Source organism: Chlorocebus sabaeus, chromosome 4, assembly GCF_047675955.1.
Source record: "Chlorocebus sabaeus isolate Y175 chromosome 4, mChlSab1.0.hap1, whole genome shotgun sequence".
Taxonomy (NCBI): domain Eukaryota; kingdom Metazoa; phylum Chordata; class Mammalia; order Primates; family Cercopithecidae; genus Chlorocebus; species Chlorocebus sabaeus.
Window position 1 is genome coordinate 61,003,643 of NC_132907.1, and position 19,174 is coordinate 61,022,816.

The 19,174-nt window shown below is 40.7% G+C and overlaps 1 protein-coding gene across 1 annotated transcript in view; it reads left to right on the forward strand.

Moving 5' to 3' along the window:
- The window catches only part of ADAMTS12 (ADAM metallopeptidase with thrombospondin type 1 motif 12), a 372,068-nt gene that overhangs the window by 300,508 nt on the left and 52,386 nt on the right, over window positions 1–19,174 (forward strand). The window contains exons 17-18 of the mRNA XM_007961310.3: window positions 7,430–7,556; window positions 14,408–14,618. Coding sequence (XP_007959501.3) covers window positions 7,430–7,556; window positions 14,408–14,618 — 338 coding nt within the window. The remainder of the gene's footprint in view (window positions 1–7,429; window positions 7,557–14,407; window positions 14,619–19,174) is intronic.

Here is a 19,174-nt window from a genome sequence, read left to right on the forward strand (position 1 = left end):
CTTGGAAGAGAATTACCATGCATTACGGAAGGCTTAATGAAAGTCATTTATCTGAGTCACCCATCAAAAGATCACCAATGAAAGTTCAGCCAATAGATTATCTGTGAAGAAACATCTGCAGAAATGGCTTAACACAGATATGCATCTCCCCAGGAAGCTCCAGGACTCCTTATAAGAAAATATTTGGCCAAAGTTCAGGATCACTTTTAGAGAAATGCAAAAGCCACCTTTTTCCCTCATTGCAGCGCTAGTACTGCAGAGTTCTGTCAGTTATAATAGAGACTAACCAAAATTTCCTGTGTCCTGGAATGGCCCTACTTCTGGAAAATAGCTCCTCACTTCTGAACGTGACCTTTGCCATTTCTGTGCTCAGTGATCTTGTTTCTGCGTTTTGCCGCCTGTAGGTACAACAGTGGCCTACACAAAAGAGGGAACACTTTCTCCTGCCCTACCCTGGGCTTCTCCTTTTCCTTTATCTCCTGGGTAAATTCTCTCTGGAGTTTAGTCATTGTCCCTTTGTTCAAAAAATGTCATGTGCTGGTAGGGAAAAGCAAATATTGAAAACTGCAAAGACCATGCCTGTAAAGACCATGCCTGCAAAGTTCCTGGAGATTGTTTGACTATTCTAAAGTGAGTTATAAACTAGATCACATTCATTGGAAATAAATTAGTGTGGAGCAGATACTTCTGTTTATTGAAATTAGTTCCTACTGGATTTATCCAATAGTATTCCGACTAAAGCTCAGCATAACCATGCTTGAGATACTGTCCACGTATCCTTGATAAAGCACGAGATTCATAAATAGAAGCACCTGTTCCACTATAACCCTGATTTGTGACCATATACTGATATTTAGAAAGCAGAATACACTTCTTTGGAAATTCAGAGTCAGATACTTCTTTAACATTTTCAAAGTGCACTCATCTTGGTGCTAATCCATTTGATTTGTCCACCATAATGGTCAGGTAGGATCAACCGAGTTCAGATATTGATCTGTCATAATGTAGGACTTCATAAAGATAATAAGAGGATGAATTCAGATGATTTTAATGGAATTAAACTATTGGAATTGAGAGATGGATGCTCTGGAATGAGGATTATATAGTTTACTAAATGCATAAATATATAAAATAAACTACTAGTAATATACAGTGGAGGTCTGATAACCTTTCTGTTGTAGTTCACTAATGAAGAAATGAGAATCCTTAATCAGAGTGGCTAATGGAATGGTCTGTTATTTAGTCTTCCTAGTTCCATTTTTACCCTGTGCGGCCAGCAGAGATTTATCCTGCCCTTATTTCAAGCCCTTAGTTTTGTTCTCTAATAATGCGGTTGCCTGGAATTTCTTAGTTGGTTTCTGTGAAGCTTTGCCTTGCTCAGTGTGCTCTGTGGAATGCTGACTGCCTGCTTTTCTTGTTAACCCATGAGAGCTGTGAGACATTGCAGGCCTTTGATTTTCTTTAAGTGAATGAGGTCCCTGACTTGGAGACAGAAGGGGAGTCATAATCAGGCAGGAATACTTCTCAATTTTGGTGAATTTTTAAAATATCTCCTTCTTAGGGCAGAATTTTTCTACCTAAGACTGTTAAACATTCTTTAAGCACCTTATTTAAGTGTTTCTTATATAAATTCTTATGTTACCCATAACCATGACAGTTAACTTATGAACTTATATAACAGTTCATTGGCATTTCAGGGAGAGAAAATGTAGTGGCTTGGAGTTTTACTGATGTGAGAGGTATGGGTTTCAACAAATGATGATAGTAAAATAAGATCTTATTATCTAATATACATTCAATATTTGTAGTTATTGAAGTCAATGTCAATGTTCTTTTGAGCTAGCAAATAAAAATGAATTGTGTAACAAGGGTCTAGTTGCCTGTAGGAAGGATTTTACATCACAGGAGTATGAAAACTAGGGCTTTAGTGAATTGGCTGAGTTGAGTTTGCTTTATTCCCTAGTCTCAGTGTGTGAAGCCAACCCTGATCTTACAAGGTGCAGGAAGCAGAATTTTAGAGGGAGTTAATATTCATGATTGGATGAGTGGGTGACAGAGAGGCTTTGGATTCAGGTTCCAAAACTTTTCTCAGGGTGCCTCTGTGTGCATTCAGCATAGTACCAGGACTTAGGGTACATCGTGGGCATATGAGGATGCGTACATATATCATTTTGTCCTCACAACAACCCTATACTATAATCTTTTGCCATCATGAAGATGAGGACAAGGAAACTGAGGCTTGAGAAGGTTAGTAGGATTGTCCATGATCACTCAGTAAGTAAACGTTAAAAGCAGGATTCAAAACCAGTTCCAGTTTTGATGGTGCCGTTGATGTTGTGATTGTTTTTGATCACACATACATACACACACACACAAACACCTGCACACTTCAATGTGTTTGAGCTTCTATAGTCATGAGACGCAAGCTGTCTTTGACAAAGCCTTCATTATGAAGGATAGATTTGAATTCATAGAGCATGAAAACAAGTGAAGAAACCAAGAGATCCAGAAAGAGAAAAGGTAAATATTTAGTGGGAACCGAAATTGAAAGTTGGCTAAGAATGGACTCATTGACAAGAGAGATGGATATACAATTCCTACACTTTTCTTCTTCCTGTGAAGTTAATGTTTGCTACTTGTTTAGGAGAACTGTAAGTGACAAGCTCTCTATTGAGTCACAGGATTGCTATCATTTTTTGTTATTAAAATCAATGTTATGTCTAATTTGGGGAGGATTATAATTTATATGCTAATGTGCAATTGAACTTGTACTGTTATCATTCTCACTTAAATGGTTATTTTAAAAAGGAGACCTTACCAGTATTTTAAAGACTGCGTCTACAATGCCTTGAAACTTCCACATGCTGTAATTAAATGTTCACTGTCTTAAGTATCTAATCTTAAGTTTATACATAATAGGAAATACTATAATTTTTGCCATAAGTCATTACAATGAGCTATGTCTTCAATTGTTTTATCTAAGTCTTTCAGTTGTCTAAACTGAATTTTTGAATCAAATTAAATTAACCATAACAAATTCCATCGATTTTATAATCTCGATATTGAATTGAGAATATGATTAGCTATGTCATTTTCTTTTAGACATAAGGAACATTGCCTGTTCCTTATATTGAGGCATAATTTTCATTCAAGATGAGTACTCCTGTTTAAAATACAGGAAGACAGTTCTTTCAAAGGCACTTAGTTGACCTTTCACTGCTAGTATCCGATGAGATTTACTAAGTATTTACTCCTGCATGGCAACGTTCTGGTTGCTACATGGGGAAAGGCATTCAGAATGGTCTGGAAATAACATTTTGAATTTAGTTCTCATATATTTTGGAATGCGACTGATTTTTACTTTGTGTCTTTTGAAGTAAGTGCTTCCAGATAAACAGTTAACTTAGTGCTGTGGCAACATATTGATTGATTGGCATCCTTAATTAGCTGGAATTTCTTTTGGGACTATATTTAGTATAGAAGAGAAAGGGGAAAATGGCAAGCCAAATAAAAAGCCAATATCAATTATCTTTCTTTAATTTCCAGGGAAAGATCAAAGTCACATAGACTTCGCTGAACGTGTTGTATTTCCTGCATCTGCAGTGTCGATAATGATAACTGCTCTTAAAAGGGTGACTGATTCGAACACCCTCCACAAGAGATATTACAATATCCTATGTCAAAGAAAGATTTTGTTATTTCAGTAATTGATTTTCAGAGTTAACAAGTGTGTCACTGAAGAGGAATAGTTTGGGATTTTTACTGCAAAGGAGATATTACCAGTTAGGGACCCAGCAGGAAACAGCTAGCACAGTCAAGCTGACAACCTTGCCTACTTTCAAAGATATGGGTAGGGTTTAGGGAAATTAGGAAAGGTAATTTATTGCCCCTGCCCATTAACAGTGGAGGGTCAGGGGAATCAGGCTACCATCCCTAGGCCTAAAGAACTAAGGGGAAGGAGCAGTTAAACAAAGAGATAGTGCCTTCATTTCCCAAATCTCATGGGAAGCCACAGCAATTCACAGGATGAGCTTCTTGAGGTTGAGAGCAGGGAAGAGAAGTGGGCACAGTGGATCTGGAGGGAAAACAGAAGAACTGTAGCACAAGAGAAGAGAACATGAGAAATCAATACAATCCATCATGGTTGGACTATAGCAAGCCAAGCTCAATTGCAGCTCTGGGTCCTGACTGGAGGAAAGAAGAAAGCTCACGTTTATTGAGTGTTCTTTCTATTACTCATGGTATATAACAAACCACCCTTAAATTAGTATAGTAAAACACCCAACCCTTTATTATGCCATAGATCCTGTGGGTCAGAAATTGAGACAGGACACACTGGGTATGCTGTGCCTCTGTTCCACTATGTTTGGCACCTTGGCTAGGAAGACTCAAATGCCTGGGGCTTGAACCATCTGAATGCTCTTTTATTCATGTGACTGGCACCTGAGCCAGTTGATCCAAGGGCTAGGTTCATCTGGGACTGACTGTTGATCTACATGTGGCCATTCCAAGGGCGCTGTGGTAGCTGGAGTGTCCCGAGAGTGAGACACAGATGGCGCAGATGAAATTGCTTGGCCTTTTCTAATCTGGCCTCTGAAGTCACACAGCATCACTTCTGCATTTAGTTCAAGGTCAGAGGAATTAGACTCAGTGTCGCAGCGAGGGATGACAAGGTCATGTTGTAGAAGAGCATGCTGAACGGGAGAATATTATTGCAGCCACCTTTGGAAAATATGAGCTGCCACGTGCACACTCACGAAGGCAATATGAACTAGTATCATTTTGAAACATTCTGACAATCGTTGCAACAAACCATTTTCTAGGTTAACTATAAAATTATATTAACCAGATCCTTTCATTATCCAAGGTTTCCAATGATTAAACTTTGTCTTCCCTTTATGGAGCATCACTTTTAAAATGTAAGAGACGCTTCCAGGATAAACTAGCTGAGCTTCCTGCCCTCCAACAGCGTGAATATCACTGTTCTCATTTTCCCACAGACTAAACCCAGTGTTGTGTAGAAGGGAAAGTAGGGACTAGAACTCAGGACCCTTGGATTCTATTTACTTTCTTTTTTTTTTATCATTTAACCAGAAATAGATAAGAAATGAATCAATAAATTAAATTTTACCAAATGAACACACAAGCATCAGATGAGAAAGAAGCACTTGGCCAGGTATTGCTATCCTGTAACGTCAGGGAAGTTGACCTACTGGGTTGGGGCCCTCATTGGAAGATTGGGCTTAGCTTGGTACCTGGCACATACAAGGGCTGTCGTATATAAGAATGCAGTTGCCGAGAGAAGAGTAATGGTCACCAGGACCATTAATGTCAGTGGAGAAACTCTGACACATAGTTATCCCTTTTCCTTTTGCCCTTGATGACATCTGCCTGGCCTGTCCATTCATCTCCCAGCTGGTGCAGTGGATTGACCCATGCAATATTACGAACTTTCCGAAGGGGATTTTACATAAGGTTTGGTGCCATTCTGAAGACAGGAACACTAAGCACACTTATCTTTGCTCTTCATGCACAGATACAAGCCTTTGGGGAATGTTTCCAACCTGTTACAGTCATCTGACAGTCCTTTTCATGTTTTGACATCAAGAATTTGCCAAACCACCCAAGCTTTAATGAAACTTCTAAGCAGCTAAACTTCTTTTTTCCCCACTCTCCAATGGCAGATGCATGTCAGCTTCTCTGATGTCAACGATCCAACTCTCTATTCCACTGACATCTGTTAGTTGAGAAAGCCTGAGTGGTTGAAGGTTTACTTTTCTATTGAAAACACAATTTTCTCAAAAAAAAAAAATGTTCTTTTTAAAAGGATTTACTTACTGTTTTGCAACCCCCTCTGACACCTTTTTAAGTAACAAGATGCCATCTGGCATCAGGGGGATTTGGCTGAAGCGAGCCCATGCTGAGGCAGAGCGAGGTGGTGGGTGGTAGGACAGCAGGTTCCAGGTCAGTCCTGCCAGCTGTGTGACTGTGGGAAAGCCCCTCAGTGTCCTCGGCTGTAAAGTGAGGAGGTGATCAGCTCACTGGATTGCTCAGGGCCTTTCCAGTTCTGGAGTTCTGTACACCAATGAGCCCACACAAGGTCTAGACATCCTGAGAGCTCAGGGTGCTAGCCTTTGTACAGATTGCTCTGCCTTTCAGGGGTCTTAGTAATTCGTATTCTCACCCAATATTTCACATGTCACATTGAAGCACTAGCCCGTACAAGGGAGATGCTGTTACTTCTTCACTGCGCCTTCACTTCAGTCCATGACAGTCTGGCCATTCCTCTACGTTCCCTTGCTAATGATGTCCTAGTTATCAAAGTCAGTGGTCCTTTCCCTGTCTCAACCTTTGTGACTTCACTGTGCCTCAGTTTCTTCACCTGTCAGATAATGATAATGATGGTGCGGAACTCATTGGGTTGTTGAGAGGTTTGAGTTATTATACATCATAATAGATAACAGGTAATATATTAATGATATAAATACACATAGTTTAGAACAATGCCTGGGACAAGGCGTCATTTGCCTATAGACTCTGTGTGAGTCCCTTACTGGCACTAACTATCTGGTCTCTGAAGACAGCAGGATTATCAATCCTTGCTATGAAATCCCTGTATTTTAAAAAACATGACATCTCAAACTTCACAACATTATTTTAAATTGTATTTCAGTCTCTAAGAGTTTACCGACCTCAACTAATATAAAGATACCTGTCTCTTCTATCCTTTAATTAAGCTAATAATGTAGCAATTGCCTCGTAACACCTGTTGATGACATCTACTTTCATTATTAGTAACAGTATTTTGGAGATGGAGTCTTGCTCTGTCGCCCAGGCTGGAGTGCAGTGGCATGATCTCAGCTCACTACACCCTTCGCCTCCTGGGTTCAAGCGATTGTCCTGCCTCAGCCTCCCGAGTAGCTGAGATGACAGGAGCCCACCACCATGCTTGGCTAATTTTTGTATTTTTAGTTGAAACAGGATTTCACCATGTTGGCCAGGCTAGTCTCAAACTCCTGACCTCAAGTGATCCACCTGCCTCTGCCTCCCAAAGTGCTGGGATTACAGGTGTGAGCCACTGCGCCCAGCCTACTTTCATTATTTAAATTTCATTTGTTTTCCATCTGGCATGTGTGCGTTAGTGTCGTCTCCACGGCTGGAATGTAATCTGTGGAACAGACTTTACCTCCTACCTCTATGACCTGCAGTTTTTCCTAGGCAAGCTCTCCTCCTCCCCTTGCCAGTTGCAGCATGAGGGTGAATCACAAGAGGTCCCCATTCTTCATCCCTTCTTTAAAAACCAAGTAACTTTTGAACAACTTTCCCATCAGCCGTCAGCATGATCGTTGACATGGTCAGGCACCTCACCTGACCATGAGCATGTGGGCTCAGGATTCAATACATGTGAATCTTTCTGTCCGACCCCCAGGTATCCGCCGTCAGACTGCCCATTGCATAAAGAAGGGCCGTGGGATGGTGAAAGCAACATTCTGTGACCCAGAAACACAGCCCAATGGGAGACAGAAGAAGTGCCATGAAAAGGCTTGTCCACCCAGGTAACCATCGCTAACAGCTGGAGCTCTGTGTGTCTGCCTACAGTGATGTCTGACTCAAGAGTGACCCAATGCTTGCTGATAAAGAAATAATGTGTGGCTTTGTTATTTGGATAAACACAAGAACGCTGTTAGAGGTTTCTGTGGCTATGCTGTTGGAGCCTGTGGCAAGCTGTGAGGACATATTCTCCCAAGAGCAGTATTTTCACAAGGTGATGTGTTCTGTGTTTAATTATTTGGCAAGACTAAGTGCCAAAGCATTGGTGAAGAGAATGCTAAGTGGATCACGCAAAAGTAGTTTCGCTAATAGAGTTGTCTTTTCCAAGGGCTTTACCAGTGCAACTCCAGCCTTCAGATGAAAGGTTGGCACCTTCTAATCACAGTGCCCACTTGTACTTCAGGCTGCCCAGAAGAGGGGGCTCAGAGAGCAGGTTTTCCCAACCTCGACATTACTGACATGTGGGGCTAGCTGACTTTGTGTCGGGGGTTGCCTTGTGAATTGCAGGAGGCTTAGCAGCATTACTGGCCTGTGTTTACTTAGATGCTGGTAGAACTCCCTCCTTCCCAATCCAGGCTATGACAACTAAAAATGTCTGCAGACATTGACAGATATCTACTACAAGGTAAAATCATCCTCAGTTGACAGTCACTGTTATAGAGATATTCAGCAATATTCAGGGTATTGCTAACCACATTGGTTCAAGAGATTGGGATCCTAGAAGGTAGTTGGGATGTTATTATACCAGGCTTATGTTTAAAAAGAGAGAGAGAGAAAAGAAAGGAAAAAGAAAAAGGAGGAAGAAGGAGAAGAAGAAAAGAAGGAGGGAAAGAGGAAAGAGGAAGAAAGGAAGGAATATTGGTTGATTTCCAGGAAGTATCTTCATTCTCTGGTGACCTTAAACAGGGATGTATTTATGTTGCAGAGTCCAGCCAGCGTTCATCCCAGTTCTACGCAGACACACTATGAGGCATTTAAACAATAGGGAGACTCATTGGTATCATAAATCAAACAGGTGACAGGGCGGATTCTAAAGAAGAGCTAGAATGTGACAAATATCCAAGAACTAGGTTAGAAAGAAGAGTCAAGACAAGACTCTTGTCTTGAAAAAAGCGATGTCAATCTCTTAGCGGTCCAAACTGGCAGGACCCAGAGGCCAGGGTATTCTCAACTCAGAGAGAGGTTTATTTTCTCTTCTGTTCTGTGGCTTTTTCTAGGTAGGAGCTGGACCCCACCACTATTGAAGCAGGAAAGCAATATATCATCACCTCGCCTTGCTCTAGCTCCTTCCTGTGGCTTTTTTGCCAGGAAGAACTAGAAATGACCAGGGAAGATAAGGCTAGCACTAGGTTTTATATGAAATTGCAGTTATGTTACTTTCTCAAGGAAGAATGAGCCAGGAAAGAGAGCCTTTCTTAGAGCTAGTCCATCACCTACTACTCCACAGAATTCATGAATTGTGAGATTTTTGACTCCTGAGAATGTTAATTAGCATAATATAATACTTACAGGTTCAATTTCTGAAAATGCGCTCTCAAGTAGGATATGATAAGCTAAGTAGAATTCCATGAAACATTCAGATATAATGGTTGTATTCGTCCGTTCTCACACTGCTGATAAAGACATACCCGAGACTGGATAATTTGCAGAGAAAAAGGGGTTTCATGGACTCACCGTTCTAAGTGGCTGGGGAGGCCTCACAATCATGGCAGAAGGCGAAAAGCCTATCTTACATGGCTACAGACAAGACAGAACGAGAGCCAAGTGAAAGGGGTTTGCCCTAATAAAGCCAACAAATCTTGTGAGACTTATTCAGTAGCATGAGAACAGTATGGGTCAATCTGCCCTCGTGATTCAGTTATCTCCCACCAGATCCCTCCCGCAACATGTGGGAATTATGGGAGCTACAATTCAAGCTGAGATTTGGGTGGGGACACAGCCAAACCATATCAATGGCCAATTTACAAAAGTCCTTTTTATTTATGATTGCATTTTAGCTTCTACAGATATTTATGAAATAGTCATAAGACAGGGTATGGGTATTACTCTGAGGTGGTATGTGAGGAGATAAAGGTTCAGAGAAATTTGATGCCATACCCTAGGGAAAACGGCTGCAGAGAAAACTAGCACTTCTTTTTTTACGTTTTACTTTACGTTCTGGGATACATGTGCAGAACGTACAGGTTTGTTCCACAGATGTACATGTGCCATGGTGGTTTGCTGCATCTAGGTTTTAAGCCCCACATGCATTAGGTGTTTGTCCTAATGCTCTCCCTCCCCTTGCCCCCCAACTCCCTAAAGGCCCCAGTGTGTGATGTTCCCATCCCTGTGTCCATGTGTTCTCACTGTTCAACTCTCACTTATGAGTGAGAACATGAAGTGTTTGGTTTTCTGTTCCTGTATTAAAAACTAGTACTTTTTAAGAACCCACTATTTTTCAAGCTGTTTCCACATAACCATATCATTTAAACCTGTAAGCAACCCTAATTTGTAGATACATTTATGCTCATTATACAAATGAAGACTCTAAAACATTCACAAAAATTTTCCTCGGTCACTAAGCTACAAGTTTTAGAGTCGAGATTTGAACCCAGATCTGTCTGCTCTGCTGCCTCTGTATGTGCTGCTACACCATGCTGCTGCCTAGGATCTCAGAATAAGCAGGTTTCAGTGCTAGAACCAGAATCCCCTACATTTAAACTATTTCTCTCACATTAAAACACAATAAAAATGTTATGAATGCGCAGAAAAAACTGACTCCAAAACTAAGTCATGCCTCCAGGTCCAAGTGATTCTCCTGCCCCAGCCTTCTGAGTAGCTGGGATTACAGGCGCACACCACCACATCTGGCTAATTTTTGTATTTTTAGTAGAGATGGGGTTTCACCATGTTGGCCACACTGGTCTCAAACTCCTGACCTCAAGTGATCCACCCGCCTTAGCCTCTGCAAGTGCTGGGATTACAGGCATGAGCCCACATGCCTGGCGATTTGCTTTTTTAAGAATAAATAATAAACTAATATTATTTGTTTTTGCAAACTTAGTTCACTAGTTTCCTTGTATATGAATTTCAAGCTGCAATATCTTCTTCTGTCACCTAATTTCCATGATCTGTGAAAAGTTCATACCCATCACTGAGACCTGTCATTTCTTTTCCCAAAAAATTTCCTGTGCAAGGTTTAATCTTATTTATTTCTTCAATAAATCTTCAGTAAATAAGAAATTTCTTCAGTAAATAAGAAAAAATCTTATTTTTTCTTCAGTAATATCTTGTTTTTACAACCAATTTCAACATTCTGTGTTCTTCCCCAAAGGAGTATTTGAGACAGATTTTTTTAAGATTTAATAAAAACTTTTGATTAAACATAAAAAAATGTATTACATAGCCAATGGCTTTCAGGATGAAAGCCTTATAAAGCATGTTCCAGGAGAGAGAAGGCTGTCAAGAAAGAAATTCTTTGAAAATTTAATATATCTGATTCCAGAAAGAGGTTATTTGAGTCCCTTCTCCCTACTGACTTCTCTCTGAACTTTGGTTTTCAGAAAAGCAAAACTCTGCTAGGCCACAGCTGTGGTGGTGCCTAGCATATCCAAAGTACTCCATAAACCTCTGACAGTGATTTTTTTAAAACTCTGGCAGCTATATGTAGGTTTCAGTCCACAGAATAATGGCATATGACTTAAATCAAGGTTTCTCAACCTCAACACTATTGCTGCTTCGAGCTGGATAGTTTTTCATTGTGGGAAGCTGTCTCGTGCCAATGTAGGAGGTGTAGCAGTCTCCCTGGACTGTATCCACTAGATGCCAATAGCAACCCACCCCCCCTTCCCTGTCACCACCGATTTGTGATGATGAAAAATGTCTTCGGACATTCCCACATGTCCCCTGGGGAGGGAGGCTGCAGAAATCTCTGCTGATTGAGACCTTCTGATCTAAATGAAAGGAATGAGATCATTAAGACTGGGAAAAGCCCATGAAAGAGGGAAAAAGGACTGAGCATGATGTGTGTAGGGGACAAGAAAGCTAGGGAAAATGAGGCTGGAGGAATGGGATATAATGGGAATATGGAGACAATGTGTACACAGGACCAGGAGGTAAGAGTAAATAGTTACTGTAGTCATGGTTTTGTCAGAATGTGAAACGTTTAGTTGAATTGGATTTTGGAATGTAAATTCTATTAGGAAAAAGTTCGTACAAAGAAAGATTATAATTATAAAAGTTGATTTCTTAAACGAAATTACTATTCTCAGCAAGGGTTTAACCAATTCAGTTTTGGACTTTCATTTTCCTGAGTAATGAAAGTTAGAAAGAGTGAGGTGTCCTGGTTTGTTAGCGATCAGCGCTGTTGGAGCACATACTGATAGGGGAATCAGTAGAAGCTACTGATAAAAGAGGGGTTATTTTTAAAATAAAAGAAAGGTTCAAAGGGTCTCTAACCCATCCCTTCTACTTGATCTCAGAGAAGACTCATATCCAAACTACAGTAAACTTTTATAGAATTCCGGAACAACTACAGGCTCTTCAAAGATCTCAAACATAGGCACACACACGTACACACACACACACGTACACACACACACACACTCTTAGTCATTTAGATAAAACATAAAATCTCCATAAATATAAAAAGTGTATTCTATTAGAAATCTCCTACAAGAGGTGGGATTATGGCAAACAGCCAAAAGAATCAGATGGACAGCAGAGAACAACTGGACCATGGCTCCTGAGCCCTGGGCCTGGAAGACCTTTACAGCAAAAAAAAAAAGAAAAAAGAAAAAAAAAGAAGATGGTTTTCACTTTAATCTTGTGAGAGTAAGACTAAGCTGTTTTAGTCCGTTTTGTGTTGCTGTACCAGAATACCACAGACTGGGTAATTTATAAAGAACAAATTTATTTCTTGGCCAGGTATGGTGACTCACTCTGTAATCCCAGAACTTTGAGAGGCCAAGGCAGAAGGATCACTGGAGCGCAGGAGTTCGAGACTAGCCTGGGCAACCAAGCAAGACCCTTTCTCTATAAAAATAAAAATAAAAAATAAATTTCTTTTAAAAAGAAACATTTCTCACAGTTCTGTAGATTGGATGGCCAAGATCATGGTACCAGCATTTGATGTGGCAAGGGCCTTCTTGCTGCATCCTTATAAGGCTGAAGGAGGAAGGGCAACAGAGGACAAACATTTGTGTCCTCATGTAGAAGAGTGAAAGGGAGTAAACCACTCCCAAATCCTTTTTCAAGTGGCCTTAATCCATTCATGATGGTAAAGCCCTCACGACCTAAATACCTCCCATCAAACCTCACCTCCCAACACTGTTATATTGAGGATTAAGTGTCTAACACATATGTTTTGGGGAACACATTCAGATCACAGCAAAATCACAGGCAATATGTTCCCTAAGGGACTGTAGAGAAAACTCCAAGAAGAGAAAACAAGAACGTCCATTATCACTTTGTAGTGATACAGCTGAAAGCCCTATAGCAAGTACTTAGATAAATTAAACTTTCAATCAACTCAGATTAAGGCCTTTTCAGAATGGCATTTTGTAGATTCTCTTGGCCTGACCTCCTTTAGAAAAGCCTGAGGTAGGACAAAGTAATTAGATTAATACAGTTGGGCACTTATTGGTTTCACATCATACTGTTCCAATATTATTAGCTCTTTACCCACTAAGGTTAAACACCAAAGATTAAATAAGTAATCTCAATTACTTATTAAATGAAGAATATGATTGAATTGAGGAATTGCTTTCTTCTGATATTTTTAACTTGAGACTAAAATTGTCACAATCAAAAGAAATTATACATAAATAATTCAATATTTAGTAAATAAAAGTAAAAAGTTTTATCTTCAAAATTACCAAAATCCAATGCTGTCTCAAGTCAGGAGGCTTTCTTGAAGTCAGGAATGAAGGACTTCCCCCAGTGTACTATTTTCCCATGAGAAATAAAAGTGTCCCACTTGTTACTATACGAAGGGATGGAAAAGTGGGCTGTGCAGAGGAACAACAATGGACCCAAACCACACTGAGTGAAGACACCCGTTCTATCTTCGGTGCTGGGGAAGATTTGCACAATAATGGAGAAGAGGGACAAGAGATGGCTCCCTTCCATTTTCAAAAGTTACTTCTGTGTAACCAGTGGGCCTACATCCTAGATTCTTGAGTAAAAAATGATTTTATTTAAGTTTATTCTTTTTCTACTCATTTCTTATCAAAGGGAGCAGTGAAAATATTAACAAGTAGACTTCAGGAGATAGGGAGAAAAATAAAGGCAATGTCCCTAATTGATCACTTCCTAAATAATTTAAAAATTTATGTTAAAGTGCCTACTTTCCATTCAGTTAAGAGCCAGGAGACCTAGAGTCTAATTGGACTCTTTTACTCAATAGCACGGTCAAAATAACAACAAATCATAACAAATGCTTGAGTTCTTGTTATATGTCAGGCTCTGTACTATACACTTTACATGAACCGGTCTTTCATTTAATGCGCAGCAACGCTCATATATTTTTACACCCATTGAATAGATGAGAAAGTGAGACTTAAACTTGCTTCAAGTTGCACAGCAGAACCCTGGACCTCAGTTTTCTTACTGAAAAGAGAGGGCATGCATATATATTTTTTTCTCATTCAAAAACACGCGTATTTAGCAACTGCTTATGCCAGGCACTCTGCTGAGCTCTGGAGTTTTGACTGAAGACACCGTGGCCCTGTCTGCAGCACGCCCCCTAGTGGGTTGGAGTGTCTCCATGGCCCGCCCAGCCCTGTGATCTGCATTTCTGCCCCTGCTTTCTCAGTGGTTGAATGGAATGTATGCTTACATTGGCGATCTTCTCTCACATGTCCATGTTTGCCTGCAGGTGGTGGGCAGGGGAGTGGGAAGCATGCTCCGCGACATGCGGGCCCCACGGGGAGAAGAAGCGAACCGTGCTGTGCATCCAGACTATGGGCTCTGACGAGCAGGCTCTCCCGCCCACAGACTGCCAGCACCTGCTGAAGCCCAAGACCCTCCTTTCCTGCAACAGAGACATCCTGTGCCCCTCGGACTGGACAGTGGGCAACTGGAGTGAGGTGAGCTCAGGGCTCAGAGGGGAAACTGGCATTATTCAAGCTTCATCAGCCTCTGCCTTCCTTCTCATTATCCAATCCAAAGTGACCCTAGGTAAAATTGCAAAATATCCCTGGCCTGCTCATTTTCCATTCATACGGGATCTTGCTCTCACTTGCTCAATGGTCAGCTTACTACCTGACAGGGGTGAGGTAGACTCCGCCCCGCCCCTCTCCCCCACTACAGGATCACAATGACTAATTAAAAAATCAGAAGCTTGGCCGGGCCTGTTGTTAAACCATTGGTAGCAGATCAGGGACCTCCCACGCACCCCAAAAGTGATTTATAAAACATTGACCAGCACATCACTATAGTTAACCCAAACCAAAAGAGTGTCACTTGACACTAAGAAAAATCCCCTCAAATTATCCATCTGTTCACCATGTGTCAAGGCCAAACCAGACCAAGGTTTATAACATCTATTATCAGACACATAAGTTCAGATGAATGTTGCATTTTCCTCAAATTAATTTGATCTAATTTTCTGACTATAATTGGAAATCAGTAAGCTGGAAGGTTATGAAAAGCTCTCCCAGGCTTTAATTTTCTTTGGGTTACTTTGGCGTCTGGTTTTGTCAGGCCTTGTCATGTTCCCAGTTATTAGTGGAAGGCCCCAAAGCCTCCAAGGGCCTCAGCTCTGCTTCCCTATATGCAGTTCAGTGAATAACCTAAGGAATAACTAGAAAATACATGTTTTTTAAAAATTAACAGGCCAGTGTTTAGAGATGGATGCTGACTTTATCTTATGAGCTTCCTTGAATAGCCATATGCTTCCATAATAATGCTCCCACTGGCCAGGCACCTGTAATCCCAGCACTTTCAGAGGCCGAGGCAGGAGGATCACTTGAGCTTAGGAGTTTGAGACCAGCCTAAGCAACACGATGAAACCCCATCTCTATTGAAAATACAATTAGCCTGGCATGGTGGCATGCCTGTAGTCCCAGCTACTTGGGGGGGGGTGCTGAGGCAGGAGGACCACTTGAGCCTGGGAGATCGAGACTGTAGTGAGCTGATATCATGACACTGTACTCCAGCCTGGGTGAGAAAGTGAGACTCTGTCTCAAAATAATAATAACAACAATGCCACCATTGCTCAGGATATTTTAGGAACTCCTATGAGGACTCGGGAGAAAATGGAGAATATCTGATTCAGGAGAATGTCACAGAAAGTCGATTAGAATGGGGCCTGATGGATAAATGAATAATGTGATCAAAATTTTTGTGTTTAAAAAATATTTGATTATAAATATGTGACAGATTGCTTTGCACCTGCTCTGAAAGAAGAATTCTAAAATGTGTGTAAGCGAAGGTACCATCTCTGAAGATACCTATTTGAAAGCAAAACATTCATTTAAACACAGCAGCTTTGATGAAACCTTATTTCCAAGACTCCCTTTTATTAGCTTATGTCACAGTTTAGGTTTATTTACCTTCTGAATCTGTACAGGATGTTCTCTTGGGCATCTAGGTGAAATTAAAAAAAAAAAAAAAAGTAAAGAAAAGAAACAGAAAGTATGGTCCCTAGATGGTAAGAACTTCCATCCAGTGGGAGAGATAGGATCCAGAAAAGAAAAAGAAAAAAGGAAAGAAAGGAAAGGAAGGACAAAGGTATGCATGTAAAGAAATATACCTACATACAAATACGGGTGTATTACTGATTCACTCACCAATGTATATACACACATCAGTAATAAACCAAACATTCTTTTTGCTATTCCTGGGGGAGTATAATCACAGCATTTGGCTGTCCTGCCTTATTAATCCACCACAACCTAGGTTTCTGTAAATTACAGTGTTGTCAAAATAAGGCCGAATAGAGTATTGTGACTGGCCTATTAAATCTGTTTACCAAAAACGTGTTGGCTGCATCCAAAACTGTTAATAATTCTTGTCATGTAGAATTTACTAATTGCCAACATCTTAATGCTTTTTCAGAGGACTGCAATTACAGATTTGGCTGAGGAGTTTTTATTGTGTTCATGTTTATGGGAAGCGTAGTAACCTGTCTTAACTGGAGAACAAGAGACCAAAAAGTTGGCATGATGTAAGAAGCACTTGGGTCTGTGGTTCCATATGCAGCCATTGCGTAGTCAACGGACCACACACGGACAGTTTCTAGCTTCCACTTGACAGAGCTGAACAGAAAGCCTGGGCCAATGCCGTCATTCAGAAGATGTCATTGGAGTGCTTTTAGTTAAATCAGTATCAAAATATTCATCAAACGGGTCTTCCTTTCTTCTCTCTGCTGTCTTACTAATAACCTTCTAATGAACTTTGCTGGAGTATGATGAAATGTCTTTGACATTCTAACTATGCCCAGATACTTTTTTTAAAGAGAGATGACATAGCGATTCTTGGCAGGCAGTATTTATTGTCTAGATTTTGTCTGGAGACCAACATTATTTGAAGCAGGATAGTGCTCCAGCCATCATTTGGTCTGCACTGTGTCATTTGGGTCACCGTGGATGATCTAAAACTGTAAGGTTACTGATCCAAAAGGCCCAAGAACTGACAGCCTTCTAGACTGCTATAAAATGGCCTTCTCTGGGCTAACCTAAGAGAGAAGAAAGAGAAAGTACATTCATGAGCTCCCTTCCCTATCAAAGCCCTCCACCAACTCAAGCAGTAAGGGAAGAGTGGGCCCAGCCATGCCAGGTCGGTATACTCCTCCCTGTTCCAGCACGAATCAGAAAGGGGAGTTCTCTCCCCTGCTGCCCCAGGCGGGCTTTCCTGCGCCCTGTGACCAGCCCCTTTTCTCTAAGCTTATGTTCTAGATACCCGACTCCCACCTCCAATCTCAGGTTTTACCAGGAATCGTATCCTGGTTTTGCCCACCCTACTTTGTGGACTTAGAGGGTAAAGAAGGGAACTCTATTTATTGTAAATAGAGACGAGGTATCAAAGTTATTGTGGCTCCCTTGCTTCCCAGATACACCATTTCAGGGGCATGCCTTGTGAGAGGCAGCCAGTCTAGTAGTGAAGGGCACAGTCCCTAGAGCATGGCTTCCTGGGTTCAAATGTGTATGTGTGGCAAACAGGACACTCTAGAAGCCAGGATGTGTGTGTTTGTTTATATAGTTTTCCTTTCCAAAGGCATTTCAGGCAGTTTACAGTAAAAGGGCTCGGACATTGAAGTGGTGAACTGGAAGTTGTAGCCATGCCTGGGAGCAGAGAGCAACATGCTAAACATGAGAATAATAGGGTTATTTTGATGAAGCTTTCAGTTTAACCCAGTGCATCCAGACAACCAGGGCAACAAGGGCAGCCCAGTGGGTTCCATAATTCTTTCTATCTGGTAGATGGAAGGGTACCTCTTCTTCAAGAGACACCCCTGGTACTCCCAATGAGAACTTTAAAATAACTTGCCAAAATTATAAGAGATTTTTAATAATGACTCCAAGGATATAACTAGAGAATGATTCAGTCAGATACTTTGTAAAAAGCTGTGCCATCTTTTTCCTTGGATGGATGGATGGATGGATGGATGGATGGATGGATGGATGGATGCATGCATGCATGGATAACCACCATGTACTTAATAAATGTTTGATTAGTGCATCCTTGGCAGAAAGGGAAGTGGGAAGAGTCCTGGCTGAGATCACAGAGAACCATCTTAGTTCTGGTCTTGTACTGCATAAACTTGTATTGCATGTTATACAGTCTTAGAAAAATGATTTTTCCTTATAGGACCTCAGTTTCCTCAACTATAAACCAACATGTTATTTCTACTAGTAATTAGACTAATAGTAATGATGGGTGATAATTTTTATAGGTTTTCCAGCCCTGGCAATCTCTAATTGTGTGGCCTTGAGCCAGTGTTAATTCTCTCTTAGCCTGTTGTCATTGAGAAACATAGGATTATTGTAAGAATTGAAGAAGACAATTCATGCAAACACTTAGCATAGTGCCTGGTAAATAGTAAGTGTTCACTAAATTATTATCAGACAAGAAGACAAAAGTCTATTTTCCATGCTAATCTGATTTTGCAAACCTTGTTCAATCAGTTGTACCCAAATGTGCTGAAGGAACTGATCTGTGGCCCCGTAAGTTTTCACCTATCCCCTCCCTGAGCTCAAGGAGCTCATTCATTTTATGCATGAAACACTGTAAGTGCAGTGCTTCTGGCCTACAGATTTTTCAAGGGCCTGCACAACTATTTGAGACCTGAAAAAAAAAAAACCTCATGCATTGCTTCTATAAAAACAAAAGGACCCTGCAAAATCAGAAATCAATATTTAATTATATATTAATAGCAAATACATACCAAGCATTTTGTATGCATTATTACTATGTATTATGTATGTATCTACTAAGTACTTTTATGGGTATTAGCACATTTAATCTTCACCATGACTTATTGAGCCCCATTTTATTAATACAAGTGAAGAAACTGAGGCATAGAAACATTTAGAAATTTGTCCAAAGTCACATGGAGCCAGGATTTGAATGCAGGCAGCACAGCGTCTACTCTGAATGTATACTTTGCCATACTCCATCTCAGATATCTGCAAAATGTAGC